At 49.2% G+C, this 16896-nt stretch overlaps 10 protein-coding genes and 3 non-coding genes across 13 annotated transcripts; 8 read left to right on the plus strand and 5 right to left on the minus strand.

Moving 5' to 3' along the window:
• Positions 1–257: 257 nt before the first annotated feature.
• Positions 258–2338, plus strand: BDW47DRAFT_119912 (putative MFS multidrug transporter; the record flags this gene model as incomplete). The annotated part of the gene is made up of 5 exons (XM_024815414.1): positions 258–575; positions 689–1852; position 1976; positions 2070–2168; positions 2310–2338. The coding sequence occupies 5 exons, from the start codon at positions 258–260 to the stop codon at positions 2336–2338; spliced, it is 1611 nt and encodes a 536-aa protein (XP_024669006.1).
• Positions 2339–2565: 227 nt separating this feature from the next.
• On the plus strand, positions 2566–2637 carry BDW47DRAFT_t125. The gene has a single exon. It is a non-coding gene; the product is annotated as a tRNA-Arg (tRNA).
• An 811-nt stretch (positions 2638–3448) lies between these two features.
• On the plus strand, positions 3449–3797 carry BDW47DRAFT_111220 (uncharacterized protein). The gene has a single exon (XM_024813907.1). It carries the CDS (start codon positions 3514–3516, stop codon positions 3778–3780), a length of 267 nt encoding a protein of 88 aa, XP_024669007.1. The 5' UTR covers positions 3449–3513; the 3' UTR covers positions 3781–3797.
• Positions 3659–3730, plus strand: BDW47DRAFT_t126. Its single transcript has one exon. It is a non-coding gene; the product is annotated as a tRNA-Arg (tRNA).
• A 657-nt stretch (positions 3798–4454) lies between the features above and the next one.
• BDW47DRAFT_t127 lies at positions 4455–4526 on the minus strand. Its single transcript has one exon. It is a non-coding gene; the product is annotated as a tRNA-Arg (tRNA).
• A 504-nt stretch (positions 4527–5030) lies between these two features.
• BDW47DRAFT_133899 (transcription factor domain-containing protein) lies at positions 5031–7809 on the plus strand (the record flags this gene model as incomplete). The annotated part of the gene is made up of 5 exons (XM_024817958.1): positions 5031–5296; positions 5363–6415; positions 6468–6881; positions 6930–7159; positions 7208–7809. The coding sequence occupies exons 1-5, from the start codon at positions 5079–5081 to the stop codon at positions 7807–7809; spliced, it is 2517 nt and encodes an 838-aa protein (XP_024669008.1). The 5' UTR covers positions 5031–5078.
• An 87-nt stretch (positions 7810–7896) lies between these two features.
• On the minus strand, positions 7897–9237 carry BDW47DRAFT_133903 (quinone oxidoreductase family protein). Its single transcript, XM_024817959.1, has 3 exons — positions 8386–9237; positions 8136–8310; positions 7897–8072 (listed from the first exon to the last, which is right to left on the minus strand). The coding sequence occupies exons 1-3, from the start codon at positions 9159–9161 to the stop codon at positions 8022–8024; spliced, it is 1002 nt and encodes a 333-aa protein (XP_024669009.1). The 5' UTR covers positions 9162–9237; the 3' UTR covers positions 7897–8021.
• A 243-nt stretch (positions 9238–9480) lies between these two features.
• BDW47DRAFT_133905 (Alpha/Beta hydrolase protein) lies at positions 9481–10272 on the plus strand (the record flags this gene model as incomplete). Its single annotated transcript, XM_024817960.1, has 2 exons — positions 9481–9701; positions 9750–10272. The coding sequence occupies exons 1-2, from the start codon at positions 9487–9489 to the stop codon at positions 10270–10272; spliced, it is 738 nt and encodes a 245-aa protein (XP_024669010.1). The 5' UTR covers positions 9481–9486.
• Positions 10273–10473: 201 nt separating this feature from the next.
• Positions 10474–11914, minus strand: BDW47DRAFT_128565 (uncharacterized protein; the record flags this gene model as incomplete). Its single annotated transcript, XM_024816862.1, has 2 exons — positions 10474–11851; positions 11901–11914. The coding sequence occupies 2 exons, from the start codon at positions 11912–11914 to the stop codon at positions 10474–10476; spliced, it is 1392 nt and encodes a 463-aa protein (XP_024669011.1).
• A 323-nt stretch (positions 11915–12237) lies between these two features.
• BDW47DRAFT_119917 (fumarylacetoacetate hydrolase family protein) lies at positions 12238–13168 on the plus strand (the record flags this gene model as incomplete). The annotated part of the gene is made up of 2 exons (XM_024815415.1): positions 12238–12502; positions 12555–13168. The coding sequence occupies 2 exons, from the start codon at positions 12238–12240 to the stop codon at positions 13166–13168; spliced, it is 879 nt and encodes a 292-aa protein (XP_024669012.1).
• A 236-nt stretch (positions 13169–13404) lies between these two features.
• BDW47DRAFT_119918 (GFA family protein) lies at positions 13405–13943 on the minus strand (the record flags this gene model as incomplete). Its single annotated transcript, XM_024815416.1, has 3 exons — positions 13405–13504; positions 13563–13759; positions 13815–13943. 3 exons carry the CDS (start codon positions 13941–13943, stop codon positions 13405–13407), a joined length of 426 nt encoding a protein of 141 aa, XP_024669013.1.
• A 255-nt stretch (positions 13944–14198) lies between these two features.
• On the plus strand, positions 14199–15158 carry BDW47DRAFT_133908 (cupin domain-containing protein; the record flags this gene model as incomplete). The annotated part of the gene is made up of 1 exon (XM_024817961.1): positions 14199–15158. The coding sequence occupies one exon, from the start codon at positions 14199–14201 to the stop codon at positions 15156–15158; it is 960 nt and encodes a 319-aa protein (XP_024669014.1).
• A 287-nt stretch (positions 15159–15445) lies between these two features.
• BDW47DRAFT_133909 (FAD-dependent oxidoreductase) lies at positions 15446–16681 on the minus strand (the record flags this gene model as incomplete). Its single annotated transcript, XM_024817962.1, has 2 exons — positions 15446–16120; positions 16193–16681. The coding sequence occupies 2 exons, from the start codon at positions 16679–16681 to the stop codon at positions 15446–15448; spliced, it is 1164 nt and encodes a 387-aa protein (XP_024669015.1).
• Positions 16682–16896: the final 215 nt, after the last annotated feature.

The following is a 16896-nucleotide window of genomic DNA, read 5'->3' on the forward strand; positions in this document are numbered from 1 at the left end:
AATTGTAACCGATACGGCGATTTGAACAATGCTCACACCGCCAATGACTCGCGCTCTCACAGGGGCGATCCTTTCGTAAGCCAGATCTCCATACTTCGACCTAGACAGGCGGCCCCTCGCAGTCTGCAGAATGAGCTCGAGACCCAGCGGTGAAATTTCAAAGATCTCAGGTTTATTTATCTTCGCTCCCCTCGTGTCTGCTACTTTATTTGATTGATCGCCACCATACCCAATATGCTGCCGCTGTACAACATACAATGGAATCTTATAACCGTCGTGATGCCTCTTGCCCAGATGTGATCGATTTGGAAGCATACCAGAAAGTTAAACAAAACACTGAGATCCGAAGCAAGTCTGTTGAAGTCTCCTCTACCGACGAATCCTCTGCAGACGAGCTCAAATCCCCATATACCGTTCTTTCTGAGAGAGAAAAACGCTTTCTTATTGCAGTCGTATCGACCGTCAACTTTCTGGGGCCAGTAACGGCTACGATCTATTATCCAGCTTTGGGGCCACTGGCGCGCGAGCTGAGTGTCTCTGAAAGTCACATCAATCTGACTATCACGTTCTATCTAGTATAACCCCCTTCCATTTTACATTGACAAATAGGGGTAAAAAAAGAAGGCGAAAAATCGGTAGTAAAATAAATAAAGTGCGGAGAAACAAGAAAAAAGTGCCAACATCGCAGATCATCCTAGGAATTGTCCCCCTCTTGACAGCAGGCTTCTCCGATCAGAATGGCCGGCGTCTCATCCTCATCGGCTGCCTCGTCGCCTTCGCCTGCGTCAATATCGCCCTCGCCCTTCAGGCCAGTTTCCCTGTACTCGTCAGTCTCCGTTGTCTCCAAAGCTTCAGCACAAGCAACATCGCCGTGGTCGCAGCTGCCGCAGTCGCAGACGTGATCACACGGGCCGAACGCGGCAAATACCTCGCATACATCACACTGGGACCCAACATCGGCAGTGCGGTTGGTCCCATCGTCGGCGGCGTACTCACCAAGTTCCTGGGGTGGCGGAGCATCTTCTGGCTCCTAGCCATCTTCGCTGCTCTGCTCGCCATCTTGGTCATCTGCTTCCTGCGGGAGACCTGCCGCGCCCTCGTGGGTAACGGCAGCATCCCTCCCGCGCCCTACAACAGAAGCCTCTTCGCCATCATCCGTCCGCGGACGGCCCACACCCCCGAGAAAGTCGAAGAGACGACGCTCACCACATTCAAGCGACGGCCTAGCGTGCTCGACGCCCTCAAAATCCTCTTCAACCTGGAGTCCTGCTTCATCATCCTATACAACACCGCCCTCTACTGCGGCTTCACAGCAATCACAAGCAGCATCCCGGCCCTCTACGAACGAACCTACGGCTTCAACTCCCTCGAAATCGGCCTCGCCTATCTACCTTACGTCCTAGGCAGTACCTTCTCCCGGTGGACAGTAGGCAATCTCGCAGACTGGAACTTTGCGCGCCACGCCCACACCGCAGGCATCACCATCCAAAAGAACCACCAGTGCGCAGAGCAGCTGGCGCGCATTCCACTCGAGCAAGCACGGCTGCAGCTCGCCTTGCCACTCGCATACCTATCGACCGTGCTCCTGGCAGCCTACGGCTGGGTGATCCAGCGCGAAGTGCACATTGCCGCACCGCTTTCGCTGCTCTTCCTAATGGGGAACACAATGACGGGCACCAGCAACACGCTGAACCTACTGAACATTGACATCAATGCGCAGCGGCCGGCCACAGCTACGGCTGCGATGAACTTCTTGCGCTTCACATGCGGCGCGGGTGTCGCGGCCGCGGCGTTACCGCTGGAAGGAGCGATCGGGTTCGGCTGGATGGCAACGCTCATTTCGGGGATCTGGGTGGTTGTGTCGCCATTATTATGGGCGGTTTATGTCTGGGGGCATGGTTGGAGGGGGAAGCGTGGTGAACCCGAGGCGTGAAGGTTGTGTATTGTACAGACTGCGGTAGACTGTATATACAAGTGTGCTCAATGAGTATTGATCATGGGTCTGGAATCTAAGTCGGTCTACCGTAGACATTGTAGGCACATTTACTACCGAATTTGTCTTGTATTAGGGTATTATTCCTTCTCTGGGGTGCATTTACAATCACAATCAAACCACGGTTTATGGAGATATTTCACCCTCAGGATGATGTTACACTACAGTCTGATGCGTATCACTTCAACACGCTAAATCATATTCCACGTCTAGACCTCGTCACCGTGAAATCAACTCAAGTCTATAATGAAGCATAGTCTATTGATCACGCATCCTATTAAGCTAGTACGCACAAAGTCAACCCAATATTATCAAGTGCTGCAGTGCCACAATGCAACCATGTAAGCTTTACTGCAGGTAAACATGTAGAGTGATGAGAATTAAACAGCGTTTGCCGGATACATTATACTCCGTATGTAACTACCGACTTAGCACATGCGGTACACCTGTAGTACAGTAGGCTAGATCTCGCACATGCAGGGTAGGATGTATTTCCTAAAAGCTAGTTATATCTATACAATTTTATTCAGGCTTATAGTTCCTTGCCCCGATTGTACCTTCAACCAATCATCGGCCGGCTGGCCCAATGGCAAGGCGCTTGACTACGAATCAAGAGATTGCAGGTTCGACCCCTGCGTCGGTCAATCTTTTTTGTATCTTTTTTATCTTTATCTTGGATATCGCCTATTGATTCTGTTACATGCTCTAGAATTGTGTGGAAGGCAAATAACTTCTGAGATGCATTTATTTAAAATCTACGCATACTCGAATGATAGGTGAGTGTTGTAGCTCACCGCTACAAAATAGCCTGTCTTTTGGCGATATCAGAACAGTTTCAACATTTCGTTTCTATCTCTACTGTGTACATAGTTTCAGAGAGTGATTTCAAGATTGTGCAATTGAATACTGGTTGTAGATGGTTGTGGACAGTTGCTAGCAGTTATGGAGTGGTTGCCGGAGGTTTTGCTCCCGCCAAATAACCCTCTCATATGATTCTCATATAGTTATGAATAGTTTGTGATCATTTATAACTGTACCACAACCGGCTGCAACCGGCTGCAACCTACGGCAACCTTTATATAACCGCTGGTAGCTCTTGCAACTTGTGGCGTCGGTCTACTATGTAGTTTTTTTTGCTTTATAAAATTGTCTACTATCTGCATAATCGATGCCTACCTTGTTGCCATGTTCATTGTCATACATGTAATGTTTCTCAATAGTAAATCAGCATTTAGGAAGTCTAGACCATCTATATCAACAATACACGGCATGGTAAGTACTGGGGCCGCTCTGCATCTTGGCTAGGCAGCCTGGGGGCCAAGGCTACCAAACCCAATGGCTTCTTTTGGCTTAGATCCATCACCTGACACATATTAACAACTTGTTTTCACTTTCACTTAATAGCAGTCATTTATCTCATCAGCGATATCCCCCTTTTCCATCCCTTCCATGCATAATTCACCTACACAGTTCCTTCCCATTTCACGCTACCAGATCACCGACCAGAATGTCGGTCCGCTATGAATCACGTGCACCTCCATTATTGGCCAGCACCCGTTCCACATACTCGCCTGATTCCGACTAACCTAACCCCACCACACACCTACCCGCACGAACCCGTTCTTAATTCTATATCAAACTCTGCAATACATACTCAACAATCAAGGCCGGCTGGCCCAATGGCAAGGCGCTTGACTACGAATCAAGAGATTGCAGGTTCGACCCCTGCGTCGGTCAGTTCTTTTTGTATTTTTTCCTATATGAATTTTGTATACTATACACTGTAAATGCTCGTGCCCTTCCCCGGACGCCACAGGCTGCAAGGGATGGATATCTTAATGTCAGTGCGTCTTGAAAGTTTATTTAATTTTTAATTTTTTTAAAAAAAGTTTAAAGGTTGGTTGCTTGGTTTATACAAAATTCAATACTCGTCGTATAAGATTGAGAGTTTGTAGTGAAGTGCTGTTTGACTTTCATATGCTCGGTAGAGTCTGTAGCCGGGCATGGCCTAGGTGAATTGAGGCCTGTATGTATCCATAGATAACTCTGGTAGTTCGACACCGATGCTTTTAATTCCGTGGTTTGGGTAGGTGCTTGGCACGGAATTTGCCTTTTAGCTAACTAGCAGATTACCTTAGACGCAGGAAAGTGTGCAAGGCCACAAAAACGAAGCCCTAACTAATTAGGTGGTTGTGCGGAGGGAGTTAATGATATAGTCTGGGATATTTGAGAGCCACAACAGCCCAGTGTACTCGGATTGAATCTATGAGTAACATGGCATTAACCGTAGCGATAGTGTTGGAGAGGCTAAACGGGATTGTTTCCAACTAGTCTACAGCGAAAGTATGCAAGTGGTAACATGACTAGAGAAGAACAAAAAAAAGAATCCTGAATGCATACCATCCGGGACCGTTGAGAGGGCAAGCATCTGGAGATGAAAAAAAAATAAAGACAAAAAGATTGACCGACGCAGGGGTCGAACCTGCAATCTCTTGATTCGTAGTCAAGCGCCTTGCCATTGGGCCAGCCGGCCTAGTTCATATCTGCTTACATGCTTGTCTAATACATAACCTAAACTTTATTTAGGCTCACACTCGGTTAGAATGCATCAATCTTACTATACCTATACATCACGCGATACACAAGGTTGCTAGTAGTATATGTATGTGTTCTCTTTACTTTTCAATCAAGCAGAGCACTATAGCATATAATTTAGACAGATACATGTTTATATATATATATTTTTTTTGAAGTTCTGAAATGCGCGCGAAACATAGTGTACATGATATATATATCAATATATATAGCATGCAAGCCATAGTCCTTTTCTCTAGTTCGTAAATTAGTGAATTAGTAGATTACATTAATCATATTATAACAATCACAATTTTTTAATAAAATATCTTGATCAAAGATATAAGATTCTAGGACCAGGTGACCAATGGCGCTAAAATCGTTTACTAAACCATTCTGGCTGACACAGCCAGAAAAACGACCCATCCTTGTTTGCAACCACCTAACGTAACTAACAAACTAGTGACTCTCCCCTGCCTTTTCTCCGCATCTCTAGATTCACTCTGCCGCTATGAGCACTACTAAGCGCAAATGTACCGAGGAAGTTGATACCCGGCCTGCAACTCCCAAGAAAAAGATTGTTCGTCACCGTGCTACCTTGGCCTGTGAGGAGTGTCGCGCACGCAAGAGACGATGTGATGGTGCCACGCCAGCGTGTGGCGGGTGCGTTAAGCGCGCATCCGTGTGTGTATATGCCTCCGAAATCCAGGCGAAAGCATGGCGGGACAGGTAGGTAGATACCAATCGAAGCTTTTATTTTTATCTTTCCTAGATAGAGAATAACTGGGTACCTAGTATGATCCATTCTTTACGAACTCGTTTAGAGGAGTTTGAAAAAGAGGACCATTCGGCCCCGGGGTTTGATAGACTTTCTCGCAATGATGCTTCCATCGCCGCATCAAGTCGACATCCTGGTCCGGGGATCGAGGCCGGTGATGTCGAAGATGTTCAGCCCCTGCAGTCACCAGAAGCGACCTTTCGACCTGTTCTCCCTTCCTTCCCCCAAGAGCAAGTGTCTCTAAGAGCTGGTGCATCTCATATCCAGACACAATCTGATATTTTCTCTACGCCGAGAAGCCCGAACGACTACAATTCCAGAGTTTTAGAACCCTGTAGCGTGGAGAAGTTGATGAAACCGATTGATCAAGCCATTGACTCTAGGAGTGGCCAGAACAGCGCACATGCCAATTCGGGCTGGCCAACAAGTGCAACGACCAGTGGCCCTACTCGCATCGGTGCCACAGGATGCTCCTGTGACCAAATACTAGGCGCCTCGCGGTGGCATTTACCGCTGCGAAGAAATGCGGATGATCTAGTCGCGTTGTACTTTGCCCGGGTTAACAGAATGTACCCGACCCTTCACGAGCAAACGTTCAGGAAGCAATATGAGTATTTGTGGCAGTTCACGACGAGGACATCCGCGATCAGCGGTGTCAATTGCCCCGGATTATGCAAACAGAAAAGCAAAGGGAAAACATTTCCTGGGATGGTATACGCTGTATTTGCGTTGGCCTCCTTGTTCGAAACTGGAACTCCAGAGCAAAACACCTATCGAGCGGACGATTACTTCCGACTGGCCCAGGATATTGATCTTTTGGGTACCCTGGATTATGAGGTGGGGATTGAACTCGTCCAGCTGGGCCTCCTCATGGGGTTCTACCTTCAGAGCACCGAAAGATTCTCAAAATGCTGGAATATCACTGGCCTCACAATTCGAATGGCGCAAAACATGGGACTGCAGCTGAGACTTTGTGAGGCTCGACGCAAGGGGTTGTTTTCTCGTCATGCAACCCAACTTGACTGCGAGATGAGGGTGCGAGTTTGGTACGGATGTGTTTTATTAGACAGGTAAGGGCCCAGCTGCGTACGACGTATTCCTATGCTAAAAATCGTGATGTAGAGAAATCTCCATGTCCTTTGGGCGGCAATTGATGATTTCCAATGATGGAGAGGCTGTTAGGTTACCCAAAGCAATAGATGATAATCGCCTCTCCGAAGAAATGGGAACTTGGAACGTTCAGCCGACAGGTTGTCCAAGCTTGCTGGAGTCCTACATCCAAACAATTAGACTCTACGACATACTCAAGCAAGTGTTGGACCGGGAGGAGCTTCAAGATTCGTCGGACAGAGGCCCGGATATCCAGTCACTGTTAAGTCTGGAATCCAGGATCATGGAATGGCGTGAAGCTTTGCCCTCTTTCCTACAGTATGACTCTTCCTCTGAAGGTACTAGCTCAGCGGAGCAGTATGGAATTCCCGAAAAAGCGGCTCCGCAGGTCGACTTTTCCGCTCAGGCCAAACGGCTTTACGCAAGGTATTTACACCAACATTATCTTCCTTGGTAGCATCTGATCCATTATAGATTTCTACATGTGCGAGTCCTGATATTACGTCCTGCCTTGGATCTTTTGTTTCAAAAACAACAACATCCCCCGCCATTGGCTAAGAAGAATTCGATGGAGACACGGGTTCAAGACTTGATGCTCTCAGACATAGCAACACAATGTGCGTCTTCAGCACATATCCTAGTCAAGCTTCTCGACACCCAAATCAACAAGGGGAACTTGGTGGCCTGGTGGTATAATATAAGCTGTAAGTGCTGGGACCATCGCCCCAGTCGCCCGTGTTGACGAGATTTAGATCTGCATACATGTGGCAGCACATTATTAATGGCGCAACTATCCACCCTCAACGATATGGCGTTGTGTGGCGAGCTTTCGGCTAGCTGGGATCTTTTCTTACGGTGCATCTCGCGCTACAAAGGCGTGAGCAGCATTGCGGAAAAATCCGTCCGTCTTCTGGAAAAAAGCAGACGATGCCTGCTACCCGAGGGATACTCCCAGAAGACAGATTTAGGACATGATGCGCACGCCATGACCCCAGTCAGGGCAATGCCGAATGACAGCTCTCAAGTTCGTCAACAACACCCTTTACCCCAAAGTCAAGCGACCACTGCCCATGAGGCCCACCAGTTGAATAAAGATCTGCCACCTATGAACAATGCCGGGGAGAATTTTTTGGATCAGGAGTGGAATCCTGCACAGCCCGGGACCCATAGGGAGCAACAGTTTCCTCCTGTGGACTTGATGTCCGAATCAGCCATCGACGCGCCGCGTTTTGACGGACCCGATGGGGATCTATGGGCTAATGATACCTGTGCTAGTTCATACTGGCCTTTTATGCCGTTTCTTTCCCAGTTGGAAGCACTGCCTTCTGACTTTGACCCATCAAATCTGGAATAAAAGCAGTTCTCTGGGGGTCTGGTATACCTGATTTCAACTCAGGATTTTCTCGAAATGACATGACTCTTAAATTATACTATGAGAATCAAATGGTGCATGCAAAATGTGTAATTCTCAATAATGACAATCATTCGAACTCTGTTATCCTGGTTCAGGTATGCTAAAAGATACGGAAACGCCGAGCAAGCAGTTGCTCCTCTCATTGCTTAACCTTAAGACACAGCGAGTAGTAACTTGCCCATAGTTTTACGCCCTTCGAGGTCCTTTTATGCCAGGCAAATCAGCAACGAAGATGATGTATATATAATCACTTTGAGAAATCTCACCTTATGGGCTTGTTGTACCATATTTAGAGGGTACACCTTGTGGATATTGATCTTGAGATTGTCGTGGAGAATCAGATTGAATAGTTTCTGGGCGTAAAATTCGAACTCTTCTCGGGTATGGATGTATCCAAGCAATGTTGGTCGTGCAACCTTTACGCATTTCGGCGAGAGACGACTGTATTCGGTTAACCTGGACAGTCCAATAGTATAGGCAAATTTGGGAAGTCCCTCTTCCAAGGATCAAACGTACTTGAGCGGCAGTGGTGGAACAGGACCACTTGCGTTCCCAAACCAGATGACCGTGCCCTTCCTTCTCACGGCCTCAAGACTCCCCTCCCATGTGTCCTTTCCGACAGAGTCAAACACCACGTCGACTCCCCAACCTTCTGTGATGCTATTGACAATCTTGGGCCAATTTTTCCCCTCAGGACTCCGGTAATCAATAACGTGGTCCGCACCTAGACTTTTCACCAGGGCAACCTTCTCAGGACCCCCAGTGGTACCGATGACTTTCGCACCGATTTTCTTGAGAATCTGGGTCATGATGAACCCTACACCGCCAGCCGCAGCATGGACCAAAGCCCAGTCGCCTGGCTTGACCTTGTACGCCTCATGTGAGAGAGTCAGACACGTGAGTCCACTAAGGAACGAAGCAGTAGCCTTCTCGTCGGAAATGCCAGACGGTAGCTTCATAGTCTTAGCAACGGCAACTGCCGTGTACTCCGAATAGCCGGCGGTGCCGAGCCAAATGACTCGATCGCCAATTTCGAGACCGTGGGTGTCAGTGTTGGGTCCGAAGGCCACAATTGTACTAGCTGCTTCACGACCAAGGACCTCAGGCTTTGGGGATGGGTAGAGGCCCTCGCGGAAGTAAATGTCGATGTAGTTGATCCCGGAAATGTGGTTCTTCACCAAGACTTGGCCTTCTTTCGGAGTTGGAACAGCGTAGTCGGTACGGTATTGCATGACTTCCGGGCCGCCTGCCTTGTCGGCGACGACTGCTCTCTGGATGGTTGGCAACGACATGATGCCGAGTGGGAGAAACCAGATAGAAGTCACGAACAGATGTATAATTTTTCTTACTGGATTGCAAGAAGTTGAAAACAATTTTGTAAGAGCTTCAGTGGACTACTGAACAGAATGCCACTGGCTGATTTGATTTCCATCCGATAGATGCACTTTTCTAGAGGACCTGCGGAGTTAAGGCGGATGCGCTGCGGCGCCCTCCACACGCTCCGCCGGCGCTAATTCGACCGCTTGACACCCCGACACCTATTTGATAACGCCCCTACTGTTCCCCTAATCTTCAAAATTACGTTTATTACGCCGATTTGCCAAAGCCAGACTCAACATGGGTGAATGCTGCCTCAAAGGCTTCCGCTGGGATGCCCAGCCAAAGGGCCACGAGGCCAAACTTGGAAACAACAACTGTTACGTGACCGGATCAAACTCCAACGTCGCAATCGTGATCATCCATGATCTCTACGGATGGAAGTTCCCCAACGTTCGCGTTTTGGCCGACCACTACGCGGAGGAAGTGAAAGCAGTTGTATACGTACCAGATTTGTAAGGACTGTTCCCCGTCTTTCGAAACCTTTGCTAATAACATATCAGTTTCGCCGGTGAAGAGCTCCCAATGGATATCCTCCAAGATCAGAGCCAATGGCATAAGCTTGATCTCCCCGCATTCATCGGCCGTCATTCCAGGACCGCCCGGGAGCCTGAGATCGTCGAGTGTGCCAAAGCCCTTCGCTCCCAATACCGGCGCACCGGAGCCGTCGGGTTTTGCTACGGAGGTTGGGGAGTGTTCCGTCTCGGGGCCAGGGGTAGCGACCTGGTAGACTGCATTTCGACGGCGCATCCGAGTTTCCTGGAAAAGACCGATATAAACAACGTCGGCGTGCCTGTGCAGATCATGGCCCCGGAGATTGACCCCATATTTACGCCGGAGTTAAAGGCCCATAGCAATCAGGTCATTCCGACGCTCGGGGTCGCTTATGATTACCAATATTTCCCGGGGCTGGAGCATGCGTTCGCTGTGCGAGGGGATCCGAGGATTACGGGTGAGCGGAAGGGGATGGAAAGAGCGAAGACTGCGGCGGTTTTCTGGCTTAAACAGTGGTTATATGATAATTGACGATCAAGAAGTTCTTGTATACAAAGGAAGTGGGTCTGATTATGAGTAAATGGAATCTTGATCAGTTCTGACTATTTGGGAGTGTATGTTGGTCTGTAAATTCAACACTCGTCCGACGACGAGATTAGAAACGCTGAAATATATGATTTAGTTTGGAGCGGAGTACATGAGAAGCACTTTGTTCCTTAAATGAGCATTACATCAGTCCCGAATTATTTCCTCCAGCGCAAGTTCCTTCCTACAAAGCTCTATGCTGTCATCCTCGAGATGCTGATAGAAGTCAATCTCATCTAAGACTGTGCAACCCAGAATACCCTCCAGCTCGGCTGCACTGGAGGCAGTCTTCTGGATAGGCAACGCGGCAGAGTGATCAAGAACAACGTTCGACTTGAAGATTCCAGCAGCAGAGAAAGGCAGAAAATCTTCGTAGGTAATTGGCTCGCACTCGATGTGTCCCAGTTGCAGCAGACGCGTGAGTGAAACCCTCGAAGTCAACATTCCTTCTCCCATTACCTTTCTTCCCGCTTGGGTTACACTGTAGTAAAAGTAGACAAGCCCGCGGACCCGAAGCTCCTCCCATGTATCGGGAAACTTTCGAAAGGCGTTGTGGAGGATGTTGCTGAATTTGTGGCCGGAAACATTGGCCGCAGTTCGAACTGCAAAGGAGTGCAATTGGTCGTAGAGCTCACGCCCTTTTCTCGTCACGGCTGCACCTCGCTGCTCGACTTCACCAAAGCGCGCGGTATGGGTGCCACAGGCTGCTTGGCCGTCGCCTGTGGCAAAGACTACTCGCTCTTCAAGAGCCTTAAAGCTCGTTTGACGCAGCAAAATAGGGCACTGGCGTGTTGGGGGACCCTCAATCACTTCCTTTGTTGGAAGACCCCGTCGGATCATCTCCTGCTGAACATAGTCAATGTCGAGGGTTCTCGGGGTGAGATGGTTGATATGGGCACTTGGAAAGCAGACGATATCGGCCACTACCGTGTGCTCTGCTTTCAGTTTAAGATAAGAGTCAATGGAGACGGTTGACTGAGAATGCCATTTGAAAATCTTCAATGCCTCGGTGATGAAATCATCGACTTCCTGCGCGGACAACGTGTTGTGTTTTTCCGCGTGGTCTATGATCTCACTCAACCGTGGCGTGAATAGGTTCCGTTGACTCAAGATGCCATCGACTGTCTCTCTGATGTTGGGGGAGATCATGTCTCTTCGTAAAACAGTCGTAAATACCCGGAATGGGTTTTTGCTAAGGGCGTCGGCATCGGTGGGCCGAAAGGCAGTACCGTAGATAGGAAATCCGACAATGTTCAGGTCATAGTATCCCACGGGATGCATGCCGAGAATAGCAAAGAGCCGTTTGATCATTCGCATCTCGTCCTTCGTTCCGAGTCGGATCGCACCATGACGCTCCAGTTGATTGCGAAACGGGAGTTCTTCGGGATGTTTCCCTTGTGCGTCGAGCACGGAGCTGTCGACATCTCGCACGATTTGGACCAGATCTGCATAAAGAGGGACCTCAGCCCGATACATATCGGACAGCGCCTCGGTAAACCTGGTGCGGAGATCATCCGGATTCCAACTGGAAAATTGGTCAGCAATGATGTTTCCCTCCAGGTGAAGTGACTCACCCTAATGGTTGCATGTTGAATTCTGTATGCTGGTTATGACCAAGAATCAATTACCGAGTAACAGAGTCTACGTCCATCGGTACCAGCCCTAAATATCTACGGAGCTTGCAACATTCACATATATGGGGGCGGAACTAATCGTTGCCGTGTGTTCCATGACCCAAGATTGAAGCGCAGTTGGTCCGCAATGTATGAATGATTGCGGAGATGTTGCGGAATACCCGCACTGACATCCTACGTTCACATTTGCAAAGGTCATCGAAATGCGTTATATGTCTCTCGATCGGTCTTCTCTAGAAGCCCATCTCCTAATATTGTTCTATATCGTTCATCCATCATGTCTTCCTGGGAGCGTCTGATTCGATTTGAAGACCAGGCTGGCATCGAGCAGTTCGGAGAGCCGATTATCCGCGCTGACGATGTCTCCTCGCTCGATGAGTTGGTTGAAGGCCGTAAACTGGAAGCTAAATGCCTGACTGGATCTGACATCTTTGCCCTATCTGCCTCAATCAACGTGGCGAAGGTGAAGAAGATTCTTCCCCTGCTCTCTCCGAGCGAAGTCCCACTTGTGAAATGTGTCGGCCTCAATTACATGAAGCACAGTATGTGTCACCGGATTTCTTCACTCCCTTAGGTTGTATTAATTGAGTGCAGTCCAGGAAGGAGGTCGCAGGCCCCCTCCTTATCCTTCGATCTTTCTCAAGCCCAGTGCCTCTGTGGCTGCCTACAACGAAGATATTCCGATTCCCAAACTGGCACAGGATGACCAACTCGACTATGAGGGTGAGCTGGCCATTGTAATTGGAAAAACCGGAAAGGATATCCCCAACGATCAAGCCCTCAACCACATTGCGGGATTCATCGCCTCCAACGACATCTCCGCCAGAAAATGGCAGCGGGACCCCGCTTATGCCGGTGGCGTTCCCCAATGGTGCTTCAGCAAGGGCTTCGACAGGTTCGCGCCGTTGGGCCCTATGCTTGTCTCTCCCGCGGTGGTTGGAAATGCTGGGAACCTCCAGCTGCGGACTTTTGTCAACGGTGATCTCCGTCAGGACACGAACACAAATGACTTGCTGTTTAATGCCGAGGCGATTGTTTCGTTTATCAGCCAGGGTACGACCTTGGAGGCGGGCACCGTGGTAATGACTGGTACTCCGGCAGGTGTTGCTATGGGTATGAAGGAGCCTCTGTGGTTGAAGGATGGGGATGTGGTAGAGGTGGAGATCGAAGGGCTGGGAAGCGTCAAGAACAAGATGGTATTTCTGTAGATATGGCTAGACCACATGAATATAAGTTATTGCACCAGATAAACCTGACTCGTAAGTGTCGAATATGGCTCACCTCCTTTCACCACGTAACCCACTTCATCAAGTTTTAGGCAGTTGAGTAGAACCATCCAATTTCATCTCTTTATCTACCAATTGTCATCCTGCTAACTGCTAAAAAGAGCTCTCGCCACAGTAACTAAGGTCACCAAAGAGGAAAAAAAAGTAGTGTGATCAACTTAGTACCCAGGCATTGTATTGAATGATTGTACGTTATCAGCCGCGACGCCTGCCTTTCTGGAGGCAAAAAACTCGGCCTTGTATAAAAGACGACTCAGACTGAAGCATGCATCAGCACACTGCTATGGAAGAATACTTCAAGCCAAATGAAACTTACCCGTCTTCCAGCAGAGACGTGCGGACAATCAAATGACTTCCACCATGTCTCATAGGGATAGTCCAGAGAGTACACCCGCACTGGGAGCAGAAAAGTTTGTGTTTCTCACTGCCACTTACAGTGTCTTCCAAGATCCAAGTCTTCAGGAGTTTCTGGCCCTGTTCGAGCTCAACCTGCTCCTTCTTGAATTTGGCAGACTAACAAAGGTCAAACTGACGTAGTGTGATGAGGAGCCTCTGGGTGTGAGCTTACTATTTGACCAGCGGCCCCGGCATTCTTCGAGCAATGGGTACAGTAACAAATGAAGACATTCTTGGGTTCGCCTTCAACACGAAACTGAACACCTTCGCACAGACAAGCTCCCTTCATGCTTGACGCCATGGCGGTTTTCGGAAGTTTCTGGTGTTTTTCAATCTTTGAGATTAAAACGAATGCCAATGATTCTCAATCTTCTTCGGCTTTTATTTACCGAGAATCTCCCAGGTTGTTAAGCTGCGGCATCATCCGCTGTCTCTCCGCAACATTTCCGCCCACCCTGGATGGAGGCGACGCAACCCCGCACGTAACTAGTACGGTTCTCCAGGTTATTTAGTAGTATGGAGTATGCAGCTTGCTAGGAATCACATTCCAAGCAAAATGCCTCCCACTATCAACTTCTCCTTGCAACAGTACTATGACTCGCTTTCAAGCAAAGATGTCGCTCCCCTCTGGACGGTCCTCGACAAGATGGTCCCTTCCAGACCCAATCCTTTCAGCACCGTTGCTATGTGGCGATACGACTCTCTGCGTCTTCCATTGATGGAAGCGGGGGAATTGATCACAGCCGAAGAAGCAGAGCGTCGAGTGCTCATGCTCGTGAATCCGAATCGCGAAGCCCCTTACACGACAGACACCATATACGCCGGACTTCAAATGGTTCTACCTGGCGAGACCGCTCCCGCCCATCGCCACATGGCTTTTGCCCTGCGATTCATCGTAGAAGGCTCTAACGGTTTTACCGCTGTCGAGGGCCAGAAGCTGATTATGGCGAGGGGGGATGTGATTCTGACACCAACCTGGGCCTGGCACGATCACGGCAGCGAAGGAACCGATCCTATGGTCTGGCTGGATGGGTTGGATCTTCCTCTTTACCGATTCCTGCCCATCAACTTTGCAGAAAACTTTACGGAATCGAGATATCCCAGCAAGCTTACTTCTGAGAGCAAGCTGAAGATTCCCTGGTCGACGGTTGCAGCTAGTCTAAATGCTGATCTCTCTACGTTCTATGCAAAATACGAGTATCGGCTTGAGGATGGATCCCATCTCTCGCGGACTCTCTCGGCACAGGCGGAGCGAGTCGCTGCTGGAAGTACAACGCCAAAGTCGCGGGAGACCTGCTCGTTCGTGTACCATGTCTATGAAGGAACCGGGTATTCTACTATTGCAAGCCCCGATGGGAAAGAGGAGAAGGTTGAATGGAGAGAAAAGGATACGTTCAGCGTGCCAGCGTGGAGCAGCATATCGCATACCTGTACGATGTCCAATGGGCAGGCATACTTATTTGCGATCAATGATAGGCCGATCGTGGAGGCGTTAGGGTTATGGAGGAAGGGGTGAACTCTAGCTTTGGGCTCAAGGATGATCAAGTTCATTCTAATTCAAGGCCCTTGATGTAAATCCTTCGGTTTCTAGTTTCGAATCCCCTACTAAATGGTCGCCACACTCCACTACAATCACGCAAATTTCTGGGATGGTATAGAACAGACACAAATGCATGTACAGGTTATAATCTGTGTACCCAGTGTTGTGCACTGTTATGTATGTCCACAAAATGACCGCAAATCCCAGGGTCCACATGTTTGAAGCAATTTGGATTGTAATCGAACCATACATGCAAACGCTTACTATACATAATCCGTAGTTCCAATCAACGGCTTCCCAGACGCCATAGTTTCCATGAAAGACTTTGGAGATTCCTTCTCGAAGAACATTTCCCCACTCAACAGACTCCTCGAGATGACATCGATCGCAAAGGGGAACATCTCCTTCTCGTATGCCGCAATCGCTTTCTGCGTAATTCCCAATTCCTCCAACTTATGCGCAAGAATCACCGAGTCTCGCATCGCACAGTTGACCCCGTCTCCAACGAATGGTGTTGTGACGTGCGCCGCGTCGCCAATAAGCGTGACACCAGGGACAGACTCCCAGTTCAAACGCTCGGTTGGCATGTAATACATCAGCCATGGACGGAAGGGGCCGTCACTCTGCCGGATGATTTCCTGCATCTCTGGGGAGTAGGATCCAAAATATTCACCCTGGAGGAGGAATTCCTTTGCCGCATCAAAATCGGAAAAGTCCACCTTTCCGCCAGTGACGAGATTCTCGGGCTCTTGAAGACCGATGTCGACACGGTAATGGCCATCGCCTTGGCGGGAGTTGAACATGTGCTTGCCATCTCCCATCACGATCATGGAACCCTTGCCGGCAATTGACTCCATTTGAGGGTAGAATGGATTATCTGGAAGGATCTTTGTCGTGATGTAAAGCTTGTCGGAGTAGACTGGCTGGGCAGAGGTGACCTGAGACGTGTTAATAGGGCATGGAGAAGAAGCTAGACCTATCCAGCAGGACTGGATGGGGTGAATCCGTACCAAATGCCTGACCTTGCTGGCAACCCCATCAGCTCCAACAACGAGCTGAAATCCAGAAGCCGTGGTGCCATCGGTGAAGGTGATTACCACCTGGCCATTCTCGTCCCTCGCCGCGCTCTGCACGGCCTTGGACCAAACGACCTTCTCATCTGGGATGCCAGTCAAAAGCACCTTCCGAATGGCCCAGCGATCAATTTCCGGTGCATCGCGACCTTCCCCGAACCTGAATAGCTGCTCGCCCTTGTGATTGTACAAGAGATGAATGGTGGCGTCGCCGACGCGCGAGTGGTTCTTGAACTCGTCAAACACGCCACCCTCGCGCATGGCACGCTGACCGCTGCCAGGATGCAGATCCAAACATCCTCCATGCGGAGGAGAACTCCTCTGAGTCCGCTCATAAACAATGTAGTCAATGCCCTTTTGCTGCAGGATAGCTGCAAGAGCCAAGCCCGCAGGACCACCACCCACAATCGCGATTTGCGGTGCCATGGTTTTCCAGAAATAAAGATGTGAGAAAGAAGGTACAGTGTGGAAGGGTCAGCCAACCTCAGGAAATGCTTCCTCAAAAGTCCATCAACCAAAAAAGCCAAAAACGGGTCTCTGGAACTTGGCGGATATAAAGACCCACCACTCCTTGACGGCGGAGTTAATGCGGGTTGAAGCTGCGGATGTTGATCCCGCAGAGGACGAGTGTGCGGGATGTT

Source organism: Aspergillus candidus (genome assembly GCF_002847045.1).
Source record: "Aspergillus candidus strain CBS 102.13 unplaced genomic scaffold BDW47scaffold_53, whole genome shotgun sequence".
In the NCBI taxonomy this organism is placed as follows: domain Eukaryota; kingdom Fungi; phylum Ascomycota; class Eurotiomycetes; order Eurotiales; family Aspergillaceae; genus Aspergillus; species Aspergillus candidus.

Bases quoted from the DNA above. Each gene is read 5' to 3' on its own strand.
- BDW47DRAFT_111220 (XM_024813907.1), top strand. From the start codon at position 3,514: ATGAATCACGTGCACCTCCATTATTGGCCAGCACCCGTTCCACATACT.
- BDW47DRAFT_133903 (XM_024817959.1), bottom strand. From the start codon at position 9,161: ATGTCGTTGCCAACCATCCAGAGAGCAGTCGTCGCCGACAAGGCAGGC. The intron at 8,311-8,385 runs GTACGTTTGATC...AACCGAATACAG, and splicing joins GTTCCACCACTGCCGCTCAA to TCGTCTCTCGCCGAAATGCG. The intron at 8,073-8,135 runs GTGAGATTTCTC...CTGGCATAAAAG, and splicing joins TGGTACAACAAGCCCATAAG to GACCTCGAAGGGCGTAAAAC.